The sequence below is a fragment of the Macaca mulatta genome, chromosome 17 (assembly GCF_049350105.2).
Source record: "Macaca mulatta isolate MMU2019108-1 chromosome 17, T2T-MMU8v2.0, whole genome shotgun sequence".
Lineage (NCBI taxonomy): Eukaryota > Metazoa > Chordata > Mammalia > Primates > Cercopithecidae > Macaca > Macaca mulatta.
In genome coordinates, this window is record NC_133422.1 from 21,220,610 (window position 1) to 21,243,725 (window position 23,116).

General features: G+C 36.7%; 1 protein-coding gene across 1 annotated transcript in view; it reads right to left on the minus strand.

The window, feature by feature from the left end:
- VWA8 (von Willebrand factor A domain containing 8) overlaps window positions 1–23,116 on the minus strand; it is a 380,985-nt gene that overhangs the window by 293,610 nt on the left and 64,259 nt on the right. Inside the window, exons 6-12 of the mRNA XM_015120969.3 lie at window positions 20,873–21,037; window positions 20,460–20,509; window positions 19,615–19,723; window positions 17,151–17,255; window positions 7,263–7,394; window positions 4,814–4,948; window positions 4,646–4,723 (exon numbers count right to left, since the gene is read on the minus strand). Of these exons, the coding sequence (XP_014976455.3) occupies window positions 4,646–4,723; window positions 4,814–4,948; window positions 7,263–7,394; window positions 17,151–17,255; window positions 19,615–19,723; window positions 20,460–20,509; window positions 20,873–21,037 (774 nt within the window). The remainder of the gene's footprint in view (window positions 1–4,645; window positions 4,724–4,813; window positions 4,949–7,262; window positions 7,395–17,150; window positions 17,256–19,614; window positions 19,724–20,459; window positions 20,510–20,872; window positions 21,038–23,116) is intronic.

Below are 23,116 nucleotides of genomic sequence, written 5' to 3' on the forward strand. Positions count from 1 at the left end.
GTTGCAGTGAGCCAAGACTGCGCCATTGCACACCAGCCCAGGTGACAGTGCGAGACTCCATCTCAAAAAAAGAAAATCATATATGTGGAGAACGAATTCTATACCCAGAATACATTAAAACACTCCTACAACTCAACAACAAAAAGTCCATTAAAAAATATAAAAAATCAATTAAAACATGAGTAAGGACCACAGCCCACATCGTACTGAACAGGAAAATGCTAGAAGCATTCTCTTTAACAACTGGAATAAGACAAGGATGTCCACTCTCACCATTCCTATTCAACATAGTACTAGAAGTCCTAGCCAGAGCAATCAGGCAAGACCAAGAAATAAAAATAGGAAAAGGGGAAGTCAAGCTATCTCTCTTCACAGATTATATGATTCTATGCCTAAAAAACCCTACAGACTCCACCAAAAGGCTCCTAAAAGTACTAAGTGACTACCGTAAAGTTTCAGGATACAAAGTCAAGGTACAAAAGTCAGTAGCATTTGTATACACCAATAACATCCAAACTGAAAGCCAAATCAAGAACACAATCCCATTTACAACAGCCACAGAAAGAATAAAATACCTAGGAATACAGCTACCCAAGAAAGTAAAAGATCTTTTCTCTACAACAAGAACTACAAAACACTGCTGAAAGAAATCAGAGATTAAACAAACAAGTGGAAAAAAATGCTGTGCTCCTGAGAATTACAGTTGTTAAAATGGCCATACTGCCCAAAGCAATTTACGGATTAAATGCTATTCCTATCAAACTACCAACATCATTTTTCACAGAATTAGAAAAAACTATTCTAAAATTCACATAGATTCAAAAAACAGCCTGAATCGCCAATGCAATCCTTAGCAAAAACAACAAAACCTGAGGCATCATGCTACCTGCCTTCAAACTATACTACAAAACCACAGTAACCAAAGCAGCATGATACTGGTACGAAAACAGATACCTAGACCAATGAAATGGGAAGGGGATCCCCAGAAATAAAGCCACATACCTACAACCACCAGATCTTTGACAGAGTCAACAAGAACACACAACAGGGCAAGGACTCCCTATTCAATAAATGGTGCTGGGATAACTGGCTAGCCATAGGCACAGGATTGAAACTGGACCTGATCCTTTTACCATATACAAAAATTACTTCAAAATAGGTTAAAGACTTAAATCTAAGACCTAAAACTATAAAAACCTAGAAGAAAATCTATTCTGACATACTATTCTGAATATGGGCCTTGGCAAATAATTTATGACTAAGACCACAAAAGAACTTGCAACAAAACCAAAAATTGACAAGTGAGACCTAATTAAACTAAAAAGCTTCTGAACAGCAAAAGAAACTATCAGCAAAGTAAGCAGACAACCTCCAGAATGGGAGAAAATATTCACAAACATGCATATGACAAGGGTCTAATAACAAAAAGAACAATTCAACAAAGAAAAAACAACCCCATTTAAAAAACTGGCAAAGGGCAAGAACAGACATTTCTCAAAAGAAGACATACATGCAGCCAACAAATATATTTTAAAAAGGCTCATCAACACTATCATTAGAGAAATGCAAATCAAAATCACAATGAATACTATCTCACACCAGTCAGAACGGCTATTATTAAAAAGTCAAAAAATAACAGATATTGGCGAGGTTGTGGAGAAAAGGGAACACTCACCCAATGCTGGCAGCTATGTAAATTAGTTCAGCCACTGTGGAAAGCAGTTTGGAGACTCCTCAAAGAACTTAAAACAGAACGACCATTTGACCTAGCAATCCCCTTACTAAGTATACACTAAATGAAAATAAATTGTTCTACACATATGTTCATTGCAGCACTGTGATGGTTAATATTGTCAACTTGATTAGATTGAAGGATGCAAAGTATTGATCCTGGGTGCGTCTGTGAGGGTGTTACCAAAGGAGATAAAACATTTGAGTCAGTGGGCTGGGGAAGGCAGACCCACCCTTAATCTGATGGGCACCATCTAATCAGTTGCCAGCGAATATAAAGCAGGCAGAAAAACATGAAAAGGCAAGATGGGTCTAGCCTCCCAGCCTACATCTTTCTCGCGTGTTGGATGCTTCCTGCCCTCAAACATCAGAGTCCAAATTCTTCAGTTTTGAGACTCAGACTGGCTCTCCTTGCTCCTCAAGCTTGCAGACAGCCTATTGTGGGACCTTGTAATGGTGTAAGTTAGTACTTAATAAACTCCTCTTCATATATATATATGTATGTGTGTGTGTATATATATGTGTGTGTGTGTATATATATGTGTGTGTATATCTATTATTAGTGTGTGTGTATATATATACACACTTATATATATATATATTTCTCTCCTATTTGTGTGTGTGTGTGTGTGTGTGTGTGTGTGTGTGTGTGTGTGTGTCCTATTAGTTCTGTCCCTCTAGGGAACTCCAACTAATACAAACACTATATACAACAGCAAAGACATAGAATCAGCCTAGGTGCCCACTAACAGTGGACTAGATGAAGAAAATGTGGCATAGATACACCATGGAAAACCATGCAGCCATAAAAAGGAACAAAATCATGTCCTTTGCAGCAACATGGAAGTAGCTAGAGGACATTATCCTATGTGAACTAACACAGGAACAAAAAGTCAAAGCTGCATGTTCTCATAAGTGGGAGCTAAACATTGAGTACACATGGACATAAAGATGGGAACAACAGACAATAAGGACTACTTGAGAGGGGGCTGTGCGTTGAAAAACTATCAGATACTATGCTCACTGCCTGGGTGACGGGATCATTTATACACCAAACCTCAGTGACATACAATTTACCCATGTAAATTGTGACCTGCACATGTACCCCCAAATCTAAAATAAAAATCAAGAGAAAAAAATAAATAAGTTAGACATGGGTAAGAGTTTCAAATAGGTATTTCTCCAAAGAAGATATACAAATAGCCAGTAAGTACATGAAAAAGATGCTTAGCATCAGTAGTCACTAGAGAGCTGCAAATCAAAACCACAGTGAATTACCCCTTCACAGCCATTAGGATAATGACTACAAAAAAAAAAAAAAAAAAGGAAAAAAGAAAAAAAAGTGTTAGGGAGAATGTAGAATAATTGAAACCATTGTGCATTGTTGGTGGGAATGAAAATGGTGTAGCTGCTATGGAAAATAGTTTATTGGCTCCTTAAAAAATTAAACAAAGAATTATCATATGATCCAGTAATTCCATTCCTAGGTATATACCTTAAAAAACTGAAAGCAGGGACTCAAATACCTACTTGTACACCACTGTTCACAGCAGAATTACTTACTATAGCCAAAAGGTTACAATAGTGTAAAGGAAACAACCCCAAGTGTCCATCAGCAGACCAACGGAGAAACAAAGAGTGGTATAGACATACAACAGAATATGACTTTGCCCTAATAAGGGATGAAAGTCTGATATACGCAACAACACAGATAAACCTTGAAAACATTACAATAAGTAAAATAAACTAAACAAGAAGGACAAAAATTATGATTCCATTTATATGAGGTACCTAGAATAGGCAAATTTATAGGGACAGAAAGTAGAGTTTACCAGGGTCTGAGAGGGAAAGAAAAACTGAGAGCTACTGTTTAACAAGTACAGAGTTTTTGTTTAGGATAATGAAAAAGTTCTGGAAAAAGGAAGTGGTAATGGTTACACAACATTGTGAATGTACTTACTGCCAGTGAATTGTACATGGCGAAACCCTGTCTCTACTAAAATACAAAAAAAATTAGCCAGTCATGGTGGCGGGTGCCTGTAATCCCAGCTACTCAGGAGGCTGAGGCAGGAGAATCACTTGAACCCGGGGTGGGCGGAGAGTGCAGAGAGCCGAGATTGTGCCATTGCACTCCAGCCTGGGCAACAGGGCGAAACTCCATCTCAAAAAAAAAAAAAAAAAAAAAAGGCTAATGTGGTAAACTTTATGTTATACATATTTTGTCACCATTTAAAAAATAATCTATTCAGTGAATACATAATTAGCTCCCACTGCAGCTGAAACCTATTTTGTTTCAATTTCCAAATTACCAGTAAATGTATTCTGTGTGGGGACATGCACATAAAATGAATCTTACTTTTTAATTGACACATAATATATGTACATATTTTCAGAGTATATGTGATATTTTGATACATTCATATAATGTGAAATAAAAAATTAGGGTAATTAAGGTGTCAATTACCTCATACATTTATCTTTTCTTTAAGCTGGAACATTTGAATTATTAACTACTAGCTATTTTAAAGTACACAATAGATTATTGTCTACTATAGTCATTCTACTTACTTATCAAACACTAGGTCTTATTTCTCCCACCTACCTGTATTTTTATAACTATTAATCAACCTCTCTTCACCCCTCCTTTCCCCCTACCCTTCCAGGCCTCTGGAAAATAAATCTCTCTGAAAAACAGCCCCTGATACATTGTGCACATCAGATATCCTAGAATGTACTTTCAAAAGCTCCAAATAATTATAATTGCACTTTAATTGGAATAATTTGATTACTATTTTGGTTCTTTACCTACATAAAAAAAAAAAAAGAGTCATAACAAGAAGATATCCATAAATTCTGCCGATGGGCTAAGGATATATGCTTATAGTCCAAGTGCAGCTAAAAATGAACACTGTACCTGATAGAGCATAATAGGTTCTATGTTGTATCCTAAGGTATCAGCAAAGTTCTTGGCGATCACTGTTTTTCCACAACCCTAAAAATGGAAACACAATTATTCAAGGGGTAAGTCAAAATAACCAAAAGCCAGGAAACTAAAAGTCTGCAGTGAGACTGTCATTCTTACCTTTCCTCCAATTAAACATATATCCTTAACCATGTGAGACTGCATCATTTCAGCCTGTAGCTGCTTATGGCTCAAAGTCTGTATGAAACGGTCTGATGCACAAGGTTGACTTAATGGCCTGGTCCCAGCTGGCACCTATAATTAAAGAGAGGTCAATATAACATGGCCAGGCATGGTGGCTCATGCCTGTAATCCCAACACTTTGGGAGGCCAAGGCGGGCAGATCACTTGAGGTCAGTAGTTCGAGACCAGCCTGGCCAATATGGTGAAACCCCATCTCTACTAAAATACAAAAAAAATTAGCTGGGCATGGTGGCACGCACCTGTGATCCCAACTACTCAGGGGGCTGAGGTAGGAGAATCGCTTGAACCCAGGAAGCAGAGGTTGCAGTGAGCCGAGATTGCGCCACTGCACTCCAGCCTGGACAACAGAGATTCTGTCTCAAAAAACAAAAAACAAATATATATATATGTGTGTGTGTGTGTGTGTGTGTGTATGTATACATATATATTTGTGTGTGTATGTGTGTGTAAAACATGCATATGTTTTTCTCAAAATATCAGTAACTTAAAGCATATAACTGCCACTTAAAAGCCTCCAACTAACAGCTTGCTCAATTTAGTTCTTTACTGTTTTTATATTTCAATAGAGCAGCAACTATTTTTTCATTTAACAGACCTGATGATCATTATTACAAAACTTCCAAATCAATTATTTCTCTAAAATTAAAGTCCCACACTGTCAGATATATTCATAAATATCATGTCATCTTAATGTTGTTTATAACTTATAGTAAAGATGTTACTACTGGAGAATAAATTTTTCCCCACATTCTAGTTGTAAGCACAGAATTAATGTTAGTCAATCGGAATCTCTAAAGTCACCAATGACCTCCTGATTTCTAAAAGTCAAGTCCACAAATCCTTTTCAGGTTTATCTTAGTTTACCACTGAGAGGCATCTGTTCACAGAGTCTCTCTTCCCATCTTTTACACCTACTTCTCCTTTTACTTTTGTCTTCCCCCCCTTTTTTTTTTAATCCTGCCTATTAGTTCCCGAGGAGCCACGCTCTGCTGAGGACTCTGGGTTGGATCATATTATATACCACATGAACCAAAGAATTGTAAGTTTGGAAGTGACAGGATCAGATTTGCATTTGAGAATTTATCCTGGTATCAACATGGAAAGCTAACTGGAAGAGACTAGAGGCAATGAGGTTAAAAGCCATAACCAAAGGGAAGCAAATAATGAAGTCTTTTTCATACTTCATGCTTCTGAACATATTGTTTAAACTGCCAAAAATGTCCTATCCACTCCTCAGCCACTGGAAAAATCCTGTGTTATTCTTGCAGACTTAGATCAAGCTTCACCTTCACTCTGAAGCTTTCCCTATTCCGTCTCCTGAATCCCAGTATTACTTCCTTCTCCATATCCCGAGCCATTCCAATGCAGTCTTAACTCATCTGCCTCTATCCTAAACCATCAGCTAGATGAGCCATTCATCTGAAGAAAACAGAGTAGAGTGGGCAACTCTCGCTGTCTAGAAATCCCAGCTGTGCCATCTCCTAGCTGGTGTCTCTGGGTGAATCAATTAACCTCTTTATATCTCAGTTTTCTAATCTACAAAATGGAGATAATAAAACTTACCTTAATGGATCTTGGGGGATTTAAATCGCATAATATATGCAAAGAGACAAATACAGTAACTAGTATACAGTAAACTCATAATATGGAACCTAGCTCATGGTAGATATAATCAATATTCAGTTCAATGAATAAGTATAGTAACATGAATTAATATTAATAATATCAAATATTAAAACAAAAAAGTTTATCATGAGCTGGGCACAGTGGCATGTGCCTGTAGTCCCAGCTACTCAGGAGGCTAAGGCAGGAGTATTGTTTGAGCTCAGGAATTCAAAACAAGCCTGGGCAATATAGTAAGACTCCATAAAATATGTGTGTATATATATACATAGAGATATATATAGAAGGAGTTGATATATATAAAACATATATACATGCAGATAGAGCTCTATGACCAAATATTATTTCCCTCTTCTAAAAACCATTCAACCGAGTAGATCCTTTTTAAACTGTTTCACATAGCTAAGAAAGATTTTACTTGACAACAGGGCCCTGTAGCAGCTCAAATGTTTGAAAACACTATTTCTTACCAAGGACTCATAGTACAAAATGCTGTCAATAATCAACCCATGACTTGATTTTCCCAGAGGTCAACTTTGAATTTTTGATGAAAGGCTTTCCCTGTTTCTCCTGAATTTTTCCAGTTTGTAAGCATACATGACTCTGGAGACATAGATATACAGATACAGACAGAAGCAGCACTATCAAGAAAGACTTATAAGGAGATCATAAACCTAATTTAGGTCATAAAAACAGGCAGAATAAGGTATATCTTAGAAAGAATAAACCTGTGATTAATTACCTTAATGGTCACCTCTTTATCTGCAATCCGGATGGTCACAGAAGCTTGGGACACATGGTTTTCCGTCATCTTCTCTACTCTTACAATCTCTTTAGGAAGCAGAGAGCTTCCTGAATCTTGAAGTTCAAAGCGCTGTAAAATTACAAGAAAATCATGCAATTTACTTTTCATTGTAGCATTAACGTTGGCTATCTGAAAGATTACACCTTAATTACAACCAAAATCCATTTTATATTATTATATAAAAGTAGAGGTTAAAAAAAGTTAATGAGAATTCTTTTCTATTCCTACTAATACCATTCTACTTACAACAATTATTAAAGATGATATAAAAATAGTCCCTAAAATTTACTATATGACAAGAAATGGAATCACTGAATTCCTGGTGAAAGTTCATAGCTTACATCTCTTGATAATCAACTTCCTAGAAAGAGATGATGAGACCCTTCAAAACATGCTGAAATAAAACAAGGCCCATAATGGTTTGTTCTTTAAATCAATCAAAGTTAATGTGTTACCTGAAATCCATGAAAACAGAACTTCTTGGACATCATTCTGCTGTCAGCTATGTGAACAGCTTAACTAAAATTATTATAACAAATTTCCACAGCATATGGTATGGTGCTTTCTACATGGTGGGGTCTCAATATTTGTTGAACTGGATTTAAAAGGCTAGAACCACCAGGCACAGTGGCTCATGCCTGTAATCCCAGCACTCTGGGACGCCAAGGCAAGTGGATCACCTGAGGTCAGGATGACCCTGGCCAACATGGTGAAACCCTGTCTACTAAAAATACAAAAATTAGCTGGGCATGGTGGTGCACACCTGTAGTCCCAGCGACTTGGGAGGCTGAAGCACAAGAATCCCTTGAACCCAGAGACGGAGGTTGCAGTGAGCTGAGATTGCGCCACTGCACTCCAGCCTGGGCGACAGAGCAAAAACTCCGTCTCAAACAAACAAACAAAGGCTAGAACCATTGATTCTTGATATGGCCCAACTACCAATGTTCTAACACTGACTATACCACTTCATTCCAGCTAGTTATATCAAAACTGCACAGAAAGAATACAGATAAATACGTGAAAGATGAAAATAAATTGAAAATTAAGTTCGATGCCCTACTTATAACAGCTTGCTCAATATAAAAAACTGAATTTATTTTTACTATTAAATAGGCAGAAATTAACCCCCAAAATCCTACACTAGTTTTGGAACATTATTACTATAGTGAAAGAGTTGAAACTCAATGAAAGAACAGATCATCATGTATTCAGCAGAATGAAAGAACTCCAGAAAATAGATTTGGGAGGAAGGAAATCATGTTTAACCTCAACATTCTAAACATAACAGCCCAGTTCAAGTGTTCATTTTGATGTCATAAGTAGTCAAGACAATCACTAACTCCTTTCCCCAAACCTAAAAAAAACCTGTATATTTGTACTACCATTAAAAAGTTCTATATTTCATACAATTTATATATGCAAATCCCCACAGTATCACATAATTTGACAAGAATTGCTTCCATATTGTAGACAAATAACAATTATTGACACCTTAATTTCATGGGGAAAAAAAAAAAAGTTCCACTGTATTTTAAGGAGGACTCAATAGGAAAGGAGCAAGACCTAACCAAGTAATTAAATTCATTAGAATGTAGAACAAATGGCTGGACGCAAAGGCTCATGCATGTAATCCCAGCACTTTGGGAGGCAGAGATGGGTGGATCACCTGAGGTCAGGAGTTCAAGACCAGCCTGGCCAACATGGTGAAACCCCGTCTCTACTAAAAATACAAAAATTAGCCGGGCGTGGTGGCAGGTGCCTGTAATCCCAGCTACTCAGGAGACTGGGTCAGGAGAATTGCTTGAACCCGGGAAGAGGAGGTTGCAGTGAGCCAAGACATGCCACTGTACTCTGCTTGGTGACAGAGCGAGACTCTGTCTCAAAAAAAAAAAAAAAAATTAGAACGAAGATTCATTAAATTCTAGGAAAACAAATAAATGAGCTTAAATGTATGTCTTCACCACAGCTAGAGTAGTGTCAATCTAATTTGATACAGGATTGATGTCAGAGGACTCATATTCCAGAAATAAACACTAATGTCCTGAGCCACTTGCTATACTGGTTATGTCCTCATAAATAATTCAAGCTAAAATACTTCAGTAAAATAAAAATAGTAGGCCAGAATACACTAAGATGGTAAAAACTTCAAATTGCAAGGTGAATTATCATTTTCTGGCATAGAAAATTTAGAGGATCATTAATCAGAAAGGTACCCCCATATTCTGTATCTCCAACTTCATCATTTAAGTTTCTCAGGCCAAAAGCTTGAAATCATCACCCTTAACTCTGTCTCAACCCTGCATCCAACCCTTCAGCGAATCATAATGATTCTACCTTCAAATCCAACTACTTCTTATCAACATCACAGCTGGTCAGAACGACAATAGACATATAATTATTTCAGGTTACTTCCTAGCAAGAAGTAGAAAATAAGAGTTTGTTAACTTACCACTTTATGAGCATTTCCTATGAATTCTTGAATTTCAGTTAAACAGTACTAACATTTTCTAATACACTTTCTTTAGAATTAGGTTATTTAAACTGTGAATTATAATTAAATAAAATGAAATATAAATCACATTGGATACTGGTCTGTCGGGCTTCCATATTCATCCTTACAATTCCCAATCCTGTCCCATCAGGCCATCTACTTTCTTCATACCTTTTTCTAGATTATTAAGCACTGAAAGTGAAATTCTGCAAACCATATTGCCTGAACAAATATGTGGCCACAGTCTCTCCTGGGTTCTTTTCTCATAGCCCCTCAGCAACAAATACAGACCATTACTAGTCTCCTCAGAAGTCAATCTGAGCCCATTTATCACCCTGTCATGAGGCAATCTAGCTGCCTCCTCCACTCAGAACAGAGCTTACAGACACATACTCCCCCATACTTTACTAGAACATAAGCCCCATTAGGGCAGTATTAAATGTATCTATTTGGCTCACTCTAAATTTCCAGAACGTAGAATCACACATGGGACATAGTCAATGGTCAATAACGGCTTGTTAAATGAACAAACAAAATTATTTTTCCTTCATCCTCAAAATCATTGATGTTTTAATCAATTCTTGTTACTGTGCCCACTGTTTCAGTAGAAAGGACTTCTGCTTTAACTATGAGTAGACAGAAACCCCTAGAAGTCTTTCTACGTCAGATTACGGCAGCTCCATCATTCCAGTTCCTGAGTGGAAAGCATGTTCTTCCATCATTTCAAACCAACACACAAGGGTGCTCTGAAAATGTCCTTTTCCACCTTAGCTAGGCCACATTTTTCATGTACTCCACATTTTTTGTCCCTTCTGCCTATAAAAATGTTTGCCTCCCCATTTCAAGAAACAGTCATTTCTTAATTATACCTCATCTTTAAGTGATCTATCATCTTTTGGCTTTTATTCACCATCAAACTTGGTTGATACATATGAATCATATGAATCACTGGTTCAGTTTCATCTTCAATTTAAAATGTAAGCCCCTTGATTTTTGGCTTACGTTCCTATCACTCTACTAACACTGATCTTGGTGAGTTCATCAATGACATCCTATTTACCAAATTAAATAAATTAGTTTTCTTCCTATTTTGCTGTTTCCTTCTCAGTCTTTTTTGCAGGTTCTTCTTCATCTTCTTGACCAGTACACAGTAAGGAACTTCAGGAGTGGAACTTTTTATTTTCTATCTACATTCACTTTTTAAATAAGCTCATCACTTGCATGACTTTACAAACCATCATGACCCCAATTTTCTCTCTCTGATCCAGATCTCTCTCCTGAAATCTTGACTTGTATATGCAACTGCCTCTTTGACATTTCCATTTGGCTAAGAGGCATGTTAAATCAAATATGTCCAATGCTCTGGTCTGATATTCCCTCCACCTCCATATTCTCTATCTCCAACTTCATCATTCACGTTTCTCAGTCCAAAAGCTTGAAATCATCCTTAACTCTGTATCAACCCTACATCCAACCCTTCAGCAAATCATGATTCTACCTTCAAAACATAACCCAAAACCAACTACTTCCTACCAACATCACAGCTGGTCAAAGGTACAATACTGTCTCAACTGGATTACTACAACAGTCTACCAACTGTTTTTTCCCTGTTTTCATTCATACCCTCCACAGTCTATTCACTACTCAGCAACCAACCTGTTAAAATGATCACTCATATAACACATTCCTCAAAACCCTCAAATGGTGTTCCACTTCACTCAGACTGAAAGCAGAAGTCCTTTCCATGGATTACAGAGCCTACATGATCTGACTTTATTTACCTTCTGATTTCTCTCCTAATCACCTCTCCTTCACTCACTCTGCCCCAATACACTGTCCTTTACTGTTCCTACAGTTCCCAGGTGTGCTCCTGCCTCAGCATTTTTATACTGGTTATCCCTTCCGTCTGAAATACTTTTTACCCACAGGACTTCTCTCCTTCAGATCTTTATTCAAATGTCATCTTCTCAGTGACAGCATCCATTCCTCAACTGACATATTATATACTTACTTACTTACTTGACTGATAGTCGCCCTTCACAGAAAAATAAGCTCCATGAAGGTAGAAACTTCCATGTTGCATACATCTCCAGCACAATAGTGCCTGGCTAATTGATTGGATGGAAGGTGGACGGAATGAATAATCTTTTTTGAGTGAATGTTGTAAGTCTTCATTCAACACGGCATCTTTGCAGCATTTGAAACTGTTGCTATTACTTTCCTCTTGAAACAGTTGCTCCCAATGCTCCCTAAGAATACTCTCCGCCATTCTGCTTCTATCTCTAACCACTCCTCCTCTGCCCAGTTTGAAGGTTCTTTCCCTACTGATCCAATCCTGAAATGTTCAATTTGCAGACAGATTTTTCCTCTCAGTATACTTGCATTCTTTCAGTTGTTACGTCCATCCCCATGAATTCAACTAACACCCACATATCAATGGGTTCCAAGTATTTATCTTTAATATCAAAATATCTCTAGAACCAGGTCCATATTTTCAAGTCTGCTAGATAAAACCACCAGAAAAACTTCAAATTCAAAAGGGTTCTAGTATATGGAATTATTTAGCCCCCACCACAAACATGCTCCTTCTCCCACTTTATCATATTAATTAACAGCAACTCTACTCATATGTCCAAGGTAGGATTTATGGACATTTTTGATTTCTCACTTTCTCTCATAGCTCCGTTAACCCACCTCATATTTCATCAGTTAGTAACATGTATCATCCTTCCTCTGAAACATTTCTCATATTCGTTTAATTCCTATTTCACTGGCCTATGTCACGTCATTACTGCTTTGTCCAGAGCTAGTCATCATTATGCTACACTGCTTAAAAAAACAAACAAAAAAACCACTATACTAAAATAGTTATTTATTGAAATATCTGATGCTCCTCAGACATTAATATTGTAACTTCCTCAGGAGCTGAAATCAGATTGTATCCATTTCTGTATCACTAGATTTCTATACGTACATAATTTGCCAAAAAATGAATGCTCAATGAGCATGTGTTGAACTAAATAAAAATACTAAATGTAAGATCCAAGTTTCTTAGAAAAAAACTATGGCTCAGATTACATCATCAATGGATAAGTGGCAGTATATCCTTTCTAAATCACCAAGGGAACTTACCAATTTAACCACTGTTATGATGCAGTCTTAATTAAGTAGAGACCAAGAGCCAAGACACGTTACTAGAAGCCTAGATGCATTTGTTACTAAACTGTAAGAAAGCATACTATTCTCAAAGTATAGCAGATTCAGAATAAGAGGGTTTTCTTTAAGACATCCTTAACTGAAGGCTAGAAATTATTTCATGACTACAGAAACATGTTTTTAGAGCATGAACATCACATGATGAGCACCATCTGAGGAATGAAACTCATTCCAGCCACTTTTATAGCTTGTTCAGAAAAAAGAAAGGTGTTGTGAATTCTATCTGATTGAATTTTCAGTGACTAACAATTTTTCCTTGAAAATACAGTCTAATTAAGTAATTACACTAAAATTCAAATGGATATCTAATTTGAATGCAACTACACATTAATTTCTATAATCTAGGATAAAAAATAATTATCATTTATCAAGGAAAAGTTAATGTGTATATATACATACCTTCTTAATTTACCATTATAATACATACTTCTATTTCCTATGTAAACATTTTTTCCAAATTTAACAATATTTTATTAATTTTTACCTCTTCTAATTCAAAATTATTTGAGCACATGTAATATTTCACTCATCTATAAATATTTGCTTAAAATAACACTTTGAGGTAAATGCAGAAACTTACAATAACAAACAGGCCACACAGACTTCCCAGAACAAATCACAAAGAATTATATCAGTAAATAGACTCTTCCACTCCTTTTTTTTGTTTTTTTGACTCTTCCACTCTTAAGAAAAGCTATTTAAGATGCTAATCTGGTTGTATACATCACTGTGCAATGATCTTACAAAAAGAAAGTACTTCATTAAGATCAGACAAATGAACTTAAGCCCTCCCACTTGACAGTTTACTGAGTTACAAATGTCCATTAACTAGCGCTTCACATAATTAAGGTGAGAAGGCAGCCATACTCTTTCTCCTCTTATCTAATTAATACCAATTCCTTTTTCCTTTTCAAAACACTCACATTCAAATTTGAAATCATTTCTGTTCCAATATAAACTCAATCATTTTTCTACATTCCCCTTAATTATGGTTAAAAGACCAAAAAAATGAAGCAACACTAGCTACTTTCTTAAGAAAATTCAACTCTTTAAAGATATGCTATAACTTTATAATAAATTTGTATGACTAGTTTTGAAATTACAGACCAAAAAACACATCAAAGTGGTTTCTTGGTAAAGGTAAAGACCTTTGTTCGTAACTGACTTTTTTAGACACTGAATATCTTCTCTCTGTTTTTTCACAAAAAAACTTCATTTTATCAGAACTTCTCATGAGTTTCTTCCTCCCTGAGGATGTGCCCTTGTTTCCAAGGCACTGCACATTGGGCTGAGGGGCATTAAAGTTCATCTGGAGTCACCGCCTTTGATCTTAAACACTAGGTACTCTACTTCAATGACCAATGGCCAATTTAGCTTAGAGGTTGATTAGATCAAAGATAAGTTCGAGTTCTCTTTTCCCCCAGCAACTGGAATAAGCCTTGAAGTGAACTATATTGTCAGAAGATGGTAATTTCCTGACTCCTTGAGCCTATGAATTAATCTCCCCATTTCCAAATGGTTCTTAATATCCACCCTCCTCCTCTTTCTGCTGCTGTTCCTCCTCTTCCTTCTCCTCCTACTTTCCCTTTCTCTCTCTCTCTCTTTCTCTCTCTCTTAAATACACACACACACACACACACACACACACACACACACACACACACACCCCTACCTTTCTTCTCTTTCATCATTGGTTATTTCACTGCTTCCATTCTCTGCTGTCTCTTCCCTCCTTTGTCTCTTTATTGACCATTATTTTCCCCTTGCTTCTTTTTGCTTCTCTTTTAGATTCTGTCTCTAACTATACCTCTCTTCTCATTATCTATTAGCAACAGCTGTATAATAATTTTATTATTATTCCTGACATAACCAGTCAATGAAAATACTGTTTCTTTGGATTCTTTGGCTAACTTCTCTGAAAAAGATCCCACTTAAGTAATTAGAATCCAATGTTCCACTCTTCTAAGGTCCTCTCATTATTAATAGATACACAGAGGATGTTCTGTATCCCAAAGATTCTGGGTAGATATGAGGATAAGGGATAGAGAAATACCATTCCATATGCTTAAAGTTGTCAAATCCTGGTCTCCAGAAACTGAAGCTTCTATATAGAAAGCCACACAGCTTAGTGGTCACATTCTCTTTCTTAGAAATCTGCGCCTTGAGCCAAACCATGTAAGAAAAGCAAAAACCGTCTTTCATAAGGAGGAATTAATTTTGGTGAGTCAGTAAGTCTTTACCAAGGGTCAACACTTTAAAAATATAGTTATAAGACATTTTAGAGTGTGATTGGCCTTTTGGAAAACACCACTGTTAACTATACAAAGAGGAAATTATGCCACACGTATTTTGAAAGAAAATCATGCCCCACGTACTATAAACCACTTATGACAAAAAATGAGACCTTCGTTAGTTTAAATGAAAGCTCTATAGCAAGTTCCATAGTTTTATATAAAACACTCGTTTTTCAAGTTAATAACCCTCACCCAGTTTCCTCAATGGTTAACATTTTTTAAGCACATCTCCCCCTCCCTCCTACTCCCCCTGCCTACTTTACCAGTGATCTTTATGTGAACAATTTGAGAACAAGCTGCCGATATGATGTCCCCATACTCCTAAACACTTCAGTTGATATTTCCTGAAAACAAGAACTGTGGCCGGTGTAATTGCCACATAAGCCTCCAAATGAGGAAATCCACTTAATATAACACTATTATCCAATCCACAGACCCTATTCAAGTTTTACAAACAGTGCCAATATTGTCACTTGTTTCTAATGGTCCGGGATTTAATTCAGGAACAAATGATGCATTTAGCTATCCAATCTCTTCAGTCTCCTTTAGCCTGAAACATTTCTATGTTTTTCCCTGTCTTTCATGTCTGAACAGTTTTAAAGAATAGAGGCCTATGTTCTATATAATGGCCCCCAATCTAGAACTCTACAATATTTCCTCATGGCCAAACATACATCATGAACTCTCAGCAAAATTCCCCAGAAATGGGGAATTTGGGAGGCATACAAGGTCAATTTGTCCCACCTGGTCAAGTTGAAGTTTACTGTAAAAATACCACTTTCTTGGTTTGGTGGTCAACTGAGTCTTTTGGAGGGAGACATTCAGAGATTATGCCAATACCCTGTGCCTCATAGAAGCTCCACCTGCCAGCTTTAACATCCTTTGATGACTCCTGTCTAAATTAACTGCCACTCTGATGGTTGCCAAATGGTGTTTTTTCTATTTATGTAATTCCTTCTAGATTCACAAGTAGGCATTTTACACTTTAAAAGAGAATGCCCATCTCCATATTTTTTGTTCATTCATATCAGTATGGACTCATGGATTCCTATTTTATGCAACAGGTTAAAACCAATTACCATCATCATTTATTTTTATGCTCAAATTGTCCCAGATTTCAGCCACTTCAACCTGGGAACTCCATCATTTTGACATATCAATATCACTTGTTGAATATCTCCTTACTCTCTGGCACAAAAAGATGGTCCAGGCTCATCTTCTACATTCCCTAACCTGATCCTTTGAGAGAGCATGGTATTTAGAAACCAATGTCCAGGTACTTGGTGTGATCACCGCTACTAGAACATCATAGTTTTTAGGCTCTCTCAGGAGACAGCTAGACAATATGTATATGTATACATATACACATACTATATCTGTAACTATCTATCTGTTCATATATATTATTTTTAAAAACCCATGATTCATAATAACATCAATTCCAATCCAATACCTTAAGAGTTTTTTCTTGCCTTCCCCTTTTCCATAGTTATAAATCCCTTATCCAACAGTGAGAAGCATAGCTCTTATTATCCTCAATATATTCATTCATTTGCTCAATCTATTTACTTCTTTGCTCAACACAACCAATCTCCCAACCACATCACCCCCTCTATGTTTGCTGCCCTATTTATCACAGCTGTCTTCTTGTTGGAATGCCAATGCCTCCATGCCTAGTAAAGAATGGAGGGGAAGAGAAAGGGAAGAAATAAGGATGGGGGGAGAAAAATAGGAAAGGTAGGGAAAGGAGTGAGGGGAAGATGGGAAAAGGCAAGAGAAGGGAAAATGGGAAAAGAAAGGAAAGAAATGGAAGCAGATACTCACCTTTAAAACACCTTCCACAGCCATCTTCCCTTCGTGACCTAGTAAAATACTATACGGATAAAGCCACTGGATTGCATGTTTGATTGGCATCATAGGAAAGGAATCCTATGTAGGAGCAAAAATATATAGGAATGAGCAAAATTCAAAATAATCACAGAAAACATCTGAAATGTACATACATTAAAATTGACTTATAAAAGTAACCAATAGGTGTCTGGTATTTTCTACAAGTCTACAAAAGCAAATATTCATTATTTTCTCTTCTCATTCCTTGCCCTTTCCCTGGGTAAGCTCACCCATTTCCATCTTTCATCTATCTTCTATGTATTGATGGCTCCCACACTTCTATGTCTGGTCCTGACTTCTTTCTTGAGCTCTAAACCTGAGCCCTCAATTGTTCATTACATATGACTATATGAATATCCCATAGACCCCCATTTGAAACAGAATACATGTCTCTACCTTATTCATCCCAAAGTACCTGATCCCCTTTTATCCCTAGGTTAATCTCACCCACATTCACTTAGCTTCACAGTTATAACTACAAAATTAGAAAGTATTCATTATCCTCAAGTCCTTCCTCACATTATTTGCACTGTCAATTCTGTTCACCTCACTTTAAAAGAGTCTATTGACAAGAAAGATTAGTGAAATTTCAATATGAACTATCTATTAGATGATACTATGGATTACTGTTAACATGATATGAAATATGATAATGTTGTTCTGATTATGTAGAAGAATGTCCTAATTCTTAGAAGTTGCATACTGATATGGTTTGGTTGTGTCCACCCAAATCTCATCTTTAATTGTAGCTCCCATAGGACCGGTGGGAGACAAATGAATCATGGGGGCAGTTAACCTCCATGCTGTTCTCATGATAGTGAGTTCTCATGAGATCTGATGGCTTTATAAAGGGCTTTTCCTCTCCTTCACTCCGCACTTTTCTCTCCTGCCACCATGTGAAGAAGGACGTGTTTGCTTCCCCTTCCACCGTGATTGTAAGTTTCCTGAGGCCTCCACAGCCTTGTGGAACTGTGAGTCAGTAAAACCTCTTTCCTTTATAAATTACCCAGTCTTAGGTATTTCTTCATAGCAGCGGGAGAACGAACTAATACATATACTGAAGTATTTAAGAGTACTGACTGCAATTTACTTCCAAATGGTTCAGGAAAAAAAAAAAAAAAAAGAACATGCAAACAAATGTAGCAATATATTAATAATGGGTGATTGTAGGTGAGGGGATTATGAAATTACTATTTTTCAACTTTTTTTTACATTTGAGAATTTTCAAAATAAAATGTTCTAAGCAAAAACAAAAAAGATTCAATAAAAGTATAAGATTTAATAAACAGGAAGAGAAATTCTGTTCTGGATGTAAAGAACAATGTCAACAATACCTAGGCTCCCTGACTCACAGGAAACATACATACATACATACATACATACATACATACATACATACATACAAGTTTAAAAACAAGTCTCTTGCCTAAGATAGTATCCCCACTATCTTGGATGGTGCCCTCTTCCACAGGGTCTCACTGAGTGTTAAAAAAGCTTCCTAGTCATTCCCTCACTGCCAACAAAGGTGTCTTCCTCCAACATAAGTCTGGTCACCTTCATAGCCCACCTACTTAATATTGTCTGATAAGCCACTTTTTCCACATCATAAAATCCAGGAAACTTCATTCATCATACAAAACATTTCACAATAGTGTTCTAACTTCTCCCTCTACCACACACACTTGCTTTAGGGATACAACTTATTCTCATTCTCCAAAAACACAAAAATGTGTTTTTGTGATTAAACACATTTGCCTGTGCTTTGACTTCTTGCCTGGAAGGCATTTCTATCATTCCAGACATGACCGCCATGCCCTTTGTGAAACCACAGTGGACAATGTCTGTACTCTATCAGATCCCCTCAGATCTGTTTGTATTCTCTCTTGTGCCTCCTAGCTTTCTCTTCCAACAGCAACTGCTGTAGGTCTTTCTAAGAAGACATCCTTGGGCTCTTGAAGCCACCCTTGCACACATGCTGGGAGAGCAGTTAGTATCCAGAAATTTGTGTCCCCTGAGACAACCATGACACAGAGACTGATGGGAGCTAGAGCAGTGTGAAAGCCCTAGCTCCTCTAACTCAGGTAAGGACAGCTCTGAGGCCTAACTCACACTGCAGCACACCTTTTACTTGACCAAGCTAAAGCCTTCCTTCCCTCTGTAGGACTTCACTGAGATTGCATGTCCAGCTCCGACTCCAAAGCTGAAAGCTCTTTAGGGGCTCAGAACATGTCCTTGGTCTCTGTACAGTTTACTGCACTGCACAACAAATTAATCTCAGGTTTTACAATATTTATAGAAGAGTATGACAAAAGCAAACTGAAGTCATTAATCCCTAATGATTAACTTTCAAAATTTTTAACATATTTGGGTATGCCAGTCGTTAATTTATTTTACTTACCAAGATTTGAACTGCAGCTGCTAAACTGTCTAAAGGAAAATCTGGAAGTCCAAGAGTAGAAGATTCTTGGGAACACAGAGTTGTAGCAAAGGACAAGAGCTGAGAGACTCTAGGGGAAAAATGATATTAAATTGTAATAGTTGTAAAACATAAAATGTGTAAGTCTGTTAAATATAAAACACAGGGGCTAATTTAATTAATCTAAAAAGATGATCCCTAATATTAATTCTTAAGGGACAATGGCTCCGCATCATAATATCCTACTTAAAACTCAGAAGCTGATTAGATGCAAATATATTCCTAAATTTATCACAATATTTGAGGTTTCTCACCACCTGGTCCAAATCTACCCTGACAGCCTCATCTCTCACATTTCATAACCCCAAACCTAAACTCTAGCCTTTCAAGAGTTTTTTTATGGCCCTAAGAACAAGGCATAAACTCTCACATTCCATGCTTTAAAAAAAAAAAAACAAAAAAAAACTTATTCTGTTCGAATTCCTTGATTCCATTCTCTATCTGGCAAAAACTTGCTCTTTATTTAGGACCCATTTCAAATGCCAGTGCTTTTGTGAAGCCCTTATAAAATATCAACTAATACCCCCAATATTTTGAAATTATGGCACTTACTATACCATGTTAACCAAAGCTATTCACATATCTTTCAACTCTATTAGATCTTGAGTTTCTCGCCAAAGATATCTTATTAATTTTATCACCAAACATTCTAATACTGAAAAATTCTTATAAGAATTCCAGTTGTTGAATGAATCAATCAATTAATCAATGAACAGACAAAACAAATTCAATATTCAGTGTCCAGATATTTATAAAAATATACTTACTTCTCAGCAGAAACATTGGCTCCAATTGAATATAACAACTTAAGTTGGTCCTAAAGTAATATAGAAACATATTAAATTAATTAAAAAGAAATGTAACGGATTAAGTGCAAATGTTTTATAGACACAATCAACCTTTTTAATTAAGCAGACACTAAATATTTAATAGCAAAAAATCATTTATTGATACATTTCATTTTCTAAAAGAAAAGCCAGCCTTTTAAAAAATCCTTCAATAATGCCGTAATAATTTTTCTTCCTAGTTTCCAGAGATTTTCTTTACTCTCTATTCTCATATCTTTCCATGACCTACTGAGGAAGACATTTAAAAATGCAGTAACATTTTTATAGCATTGAATTTCTTGTTATAAATAGAAAAACTGTTTAAAAAATAAATTATCCTTGGTCATACTTACCTTGAAGGGTAAATAATAAATATCCCTGGCTTGAAATCGAGAACGAAGAGGGGGATCTAATGGATTCCCAGAATACCTTGGCACTGGCAAACCCAAGGCGATCACTCGGAAATTTTCACTAACTCGGACAATGTTCCAAGAATCCAATTCTTTTTTGGTATGATCCTATAAAAGTAACAGGTCCAGAAGCTATAGCATAAATGATACAGATCATAATTATAAGAGCTGCCAAGTCCAGGGACTTAGGACTTGACTGTTGAGAAAACTGTATTGGAGAACACTCTAAAAACCAAACTGTCAAGGAAGGCAGCAAAGTGAAATCAAGTTCAGGATGCCAGGGGAGTCTCACAACATGAAGACTGGAGTGTTTGAAAGGGAAAGCAGTTAACACAACAAGGAATAAAGGAGACTTGGGTCAGATCTCCAAGCCTTAGTCAGTAACACAGAGGAAAAGAGTCGGGGGTAAGGAAAATACATGACTAGAGGTTGTAACAAAGGTAGTCCCCGATGGGCAGGTCACCAGCAGAGCTGTGATTGATTACCAGTGGACCTTAAATAGATAATTATGTTTATGGGTATTCCTAGCAAGGCATATTACTCGTAATAACATGTTTTGGAAACTTACTATGTGGTAAGCATATTCCACGGATTTTTCTCATTTAACTTTCACCAGAATCCAATATAGACAATCTCCTTTTTACATGAATGAATGAACTAAAGTTCAAAGGAGTTATATAACTTGTCCCATGGTCCTGCAACTAGTATATAGTGGAGCTTAGAGAACAGAAACAGTACAGGTTTTGGAGTCACAAATCCTGGCTCAACTGCTTGATGTATACTTTTACGAAATGTTAGCACATGCATGTCATTATACCTTTAGAACCTTAGCCTTCTCAGTAGGAAAAATAGCACCTACATTATTGTGACTGCTAGGAAAACTAAATGTGAAAATGTGTGTGCAAACAAGTGGCCCACAGCAGGCACCTGTTAAATCTCATTTCCTTCCTTCTCTGCCTAACTCTATCAATGGCTCTTCACATTCTTCAGCAGCAGGATCTACGGTATTGACTAAGTTTGTACAAATGCACATTTGTACATTCTGAGAGAAGCGTCCACATCTTTCAGCAACTCTTCACAGCCCAAATGACAATATAGAAACTCTTAAGAAGGCGCTCAAGGCCTTTCCTGGCAGAGGCTCTGATTCTCTCAGTCTCAGCAACCAGTGCACGCCCGTCCCCTTGACCCTCCTTCCATGACCCTGTGCTCCAATCTGTCTCCCATCTGCAGCTCTCCAAACACATGAGGCTGCTTCACCAACACGACTCCATCTTCTTGAACAACACCCTTTTCACTTTGCACAGCATAAACACAAGGGTCAGTCAAAGCTCAACACAAAAAACATCTTCATAAAACTCAGATCCCCTTCCCTCATCAGAACCATTTTTGTACCCTTTTACTTTATCTTTTGCAAGCTTCTATCATTATTTATTTGTGCATTTGCTTCTATACATGACTGTCTCATGCTAGCTCCACATTCTTGAGAGGACTTATTACCTCTAGTGTATAACAGGACAAATGTCTGTTGACTGACTGCATGAATTAATTTTAAAAATAATAAATAATTATTTCAATCATATTTTGGTATGAATCAAAATCAGCAGTCATACATCTAATTAATACACTGACACTATGTCATAGACACTAGAAAGTGAGAGTCTACATCTAGCCCTGTCTGAGAAACCAAAAGTAGAAACTTCAGAGAGCTGACTAAATATTTTTTTCATTTACCCAAAAATGTTAAATGAAATATAAAGTTCATACAAACTGAACTTTGTATCTCTTTCCATAATAACAGAATTCTACTATAATCACCTTTATGAAACCAATAACATTTTTGAGATATTAAATTTAGAATATCAAAGCTACCTAGAAATAAATGGGGCTTACGTTATGGTGTTAGAATCTTTTTAGCATAAAAGTTGTCATAAGATGATAGTGCTTTGTGAAGGGATCTTGCCTATATGCTGTGAGGTTCTTATGAGACAGATTCTATGAACCCAGAAATAACATTTACCGATAAAAAATTATGTGTTTATACTGATATTTACTTTGGGAGAAAAATGTAGTAGACCCTTCTCACTTAATAATAAGCATTCTTTGCGTACTAAACCCCCCCTTTTTTTTTTTTGACAGAGTCTCGCTCCCTCACCCAGGCTGGGGTGCAGTTGTACGATCTTGGCTTAC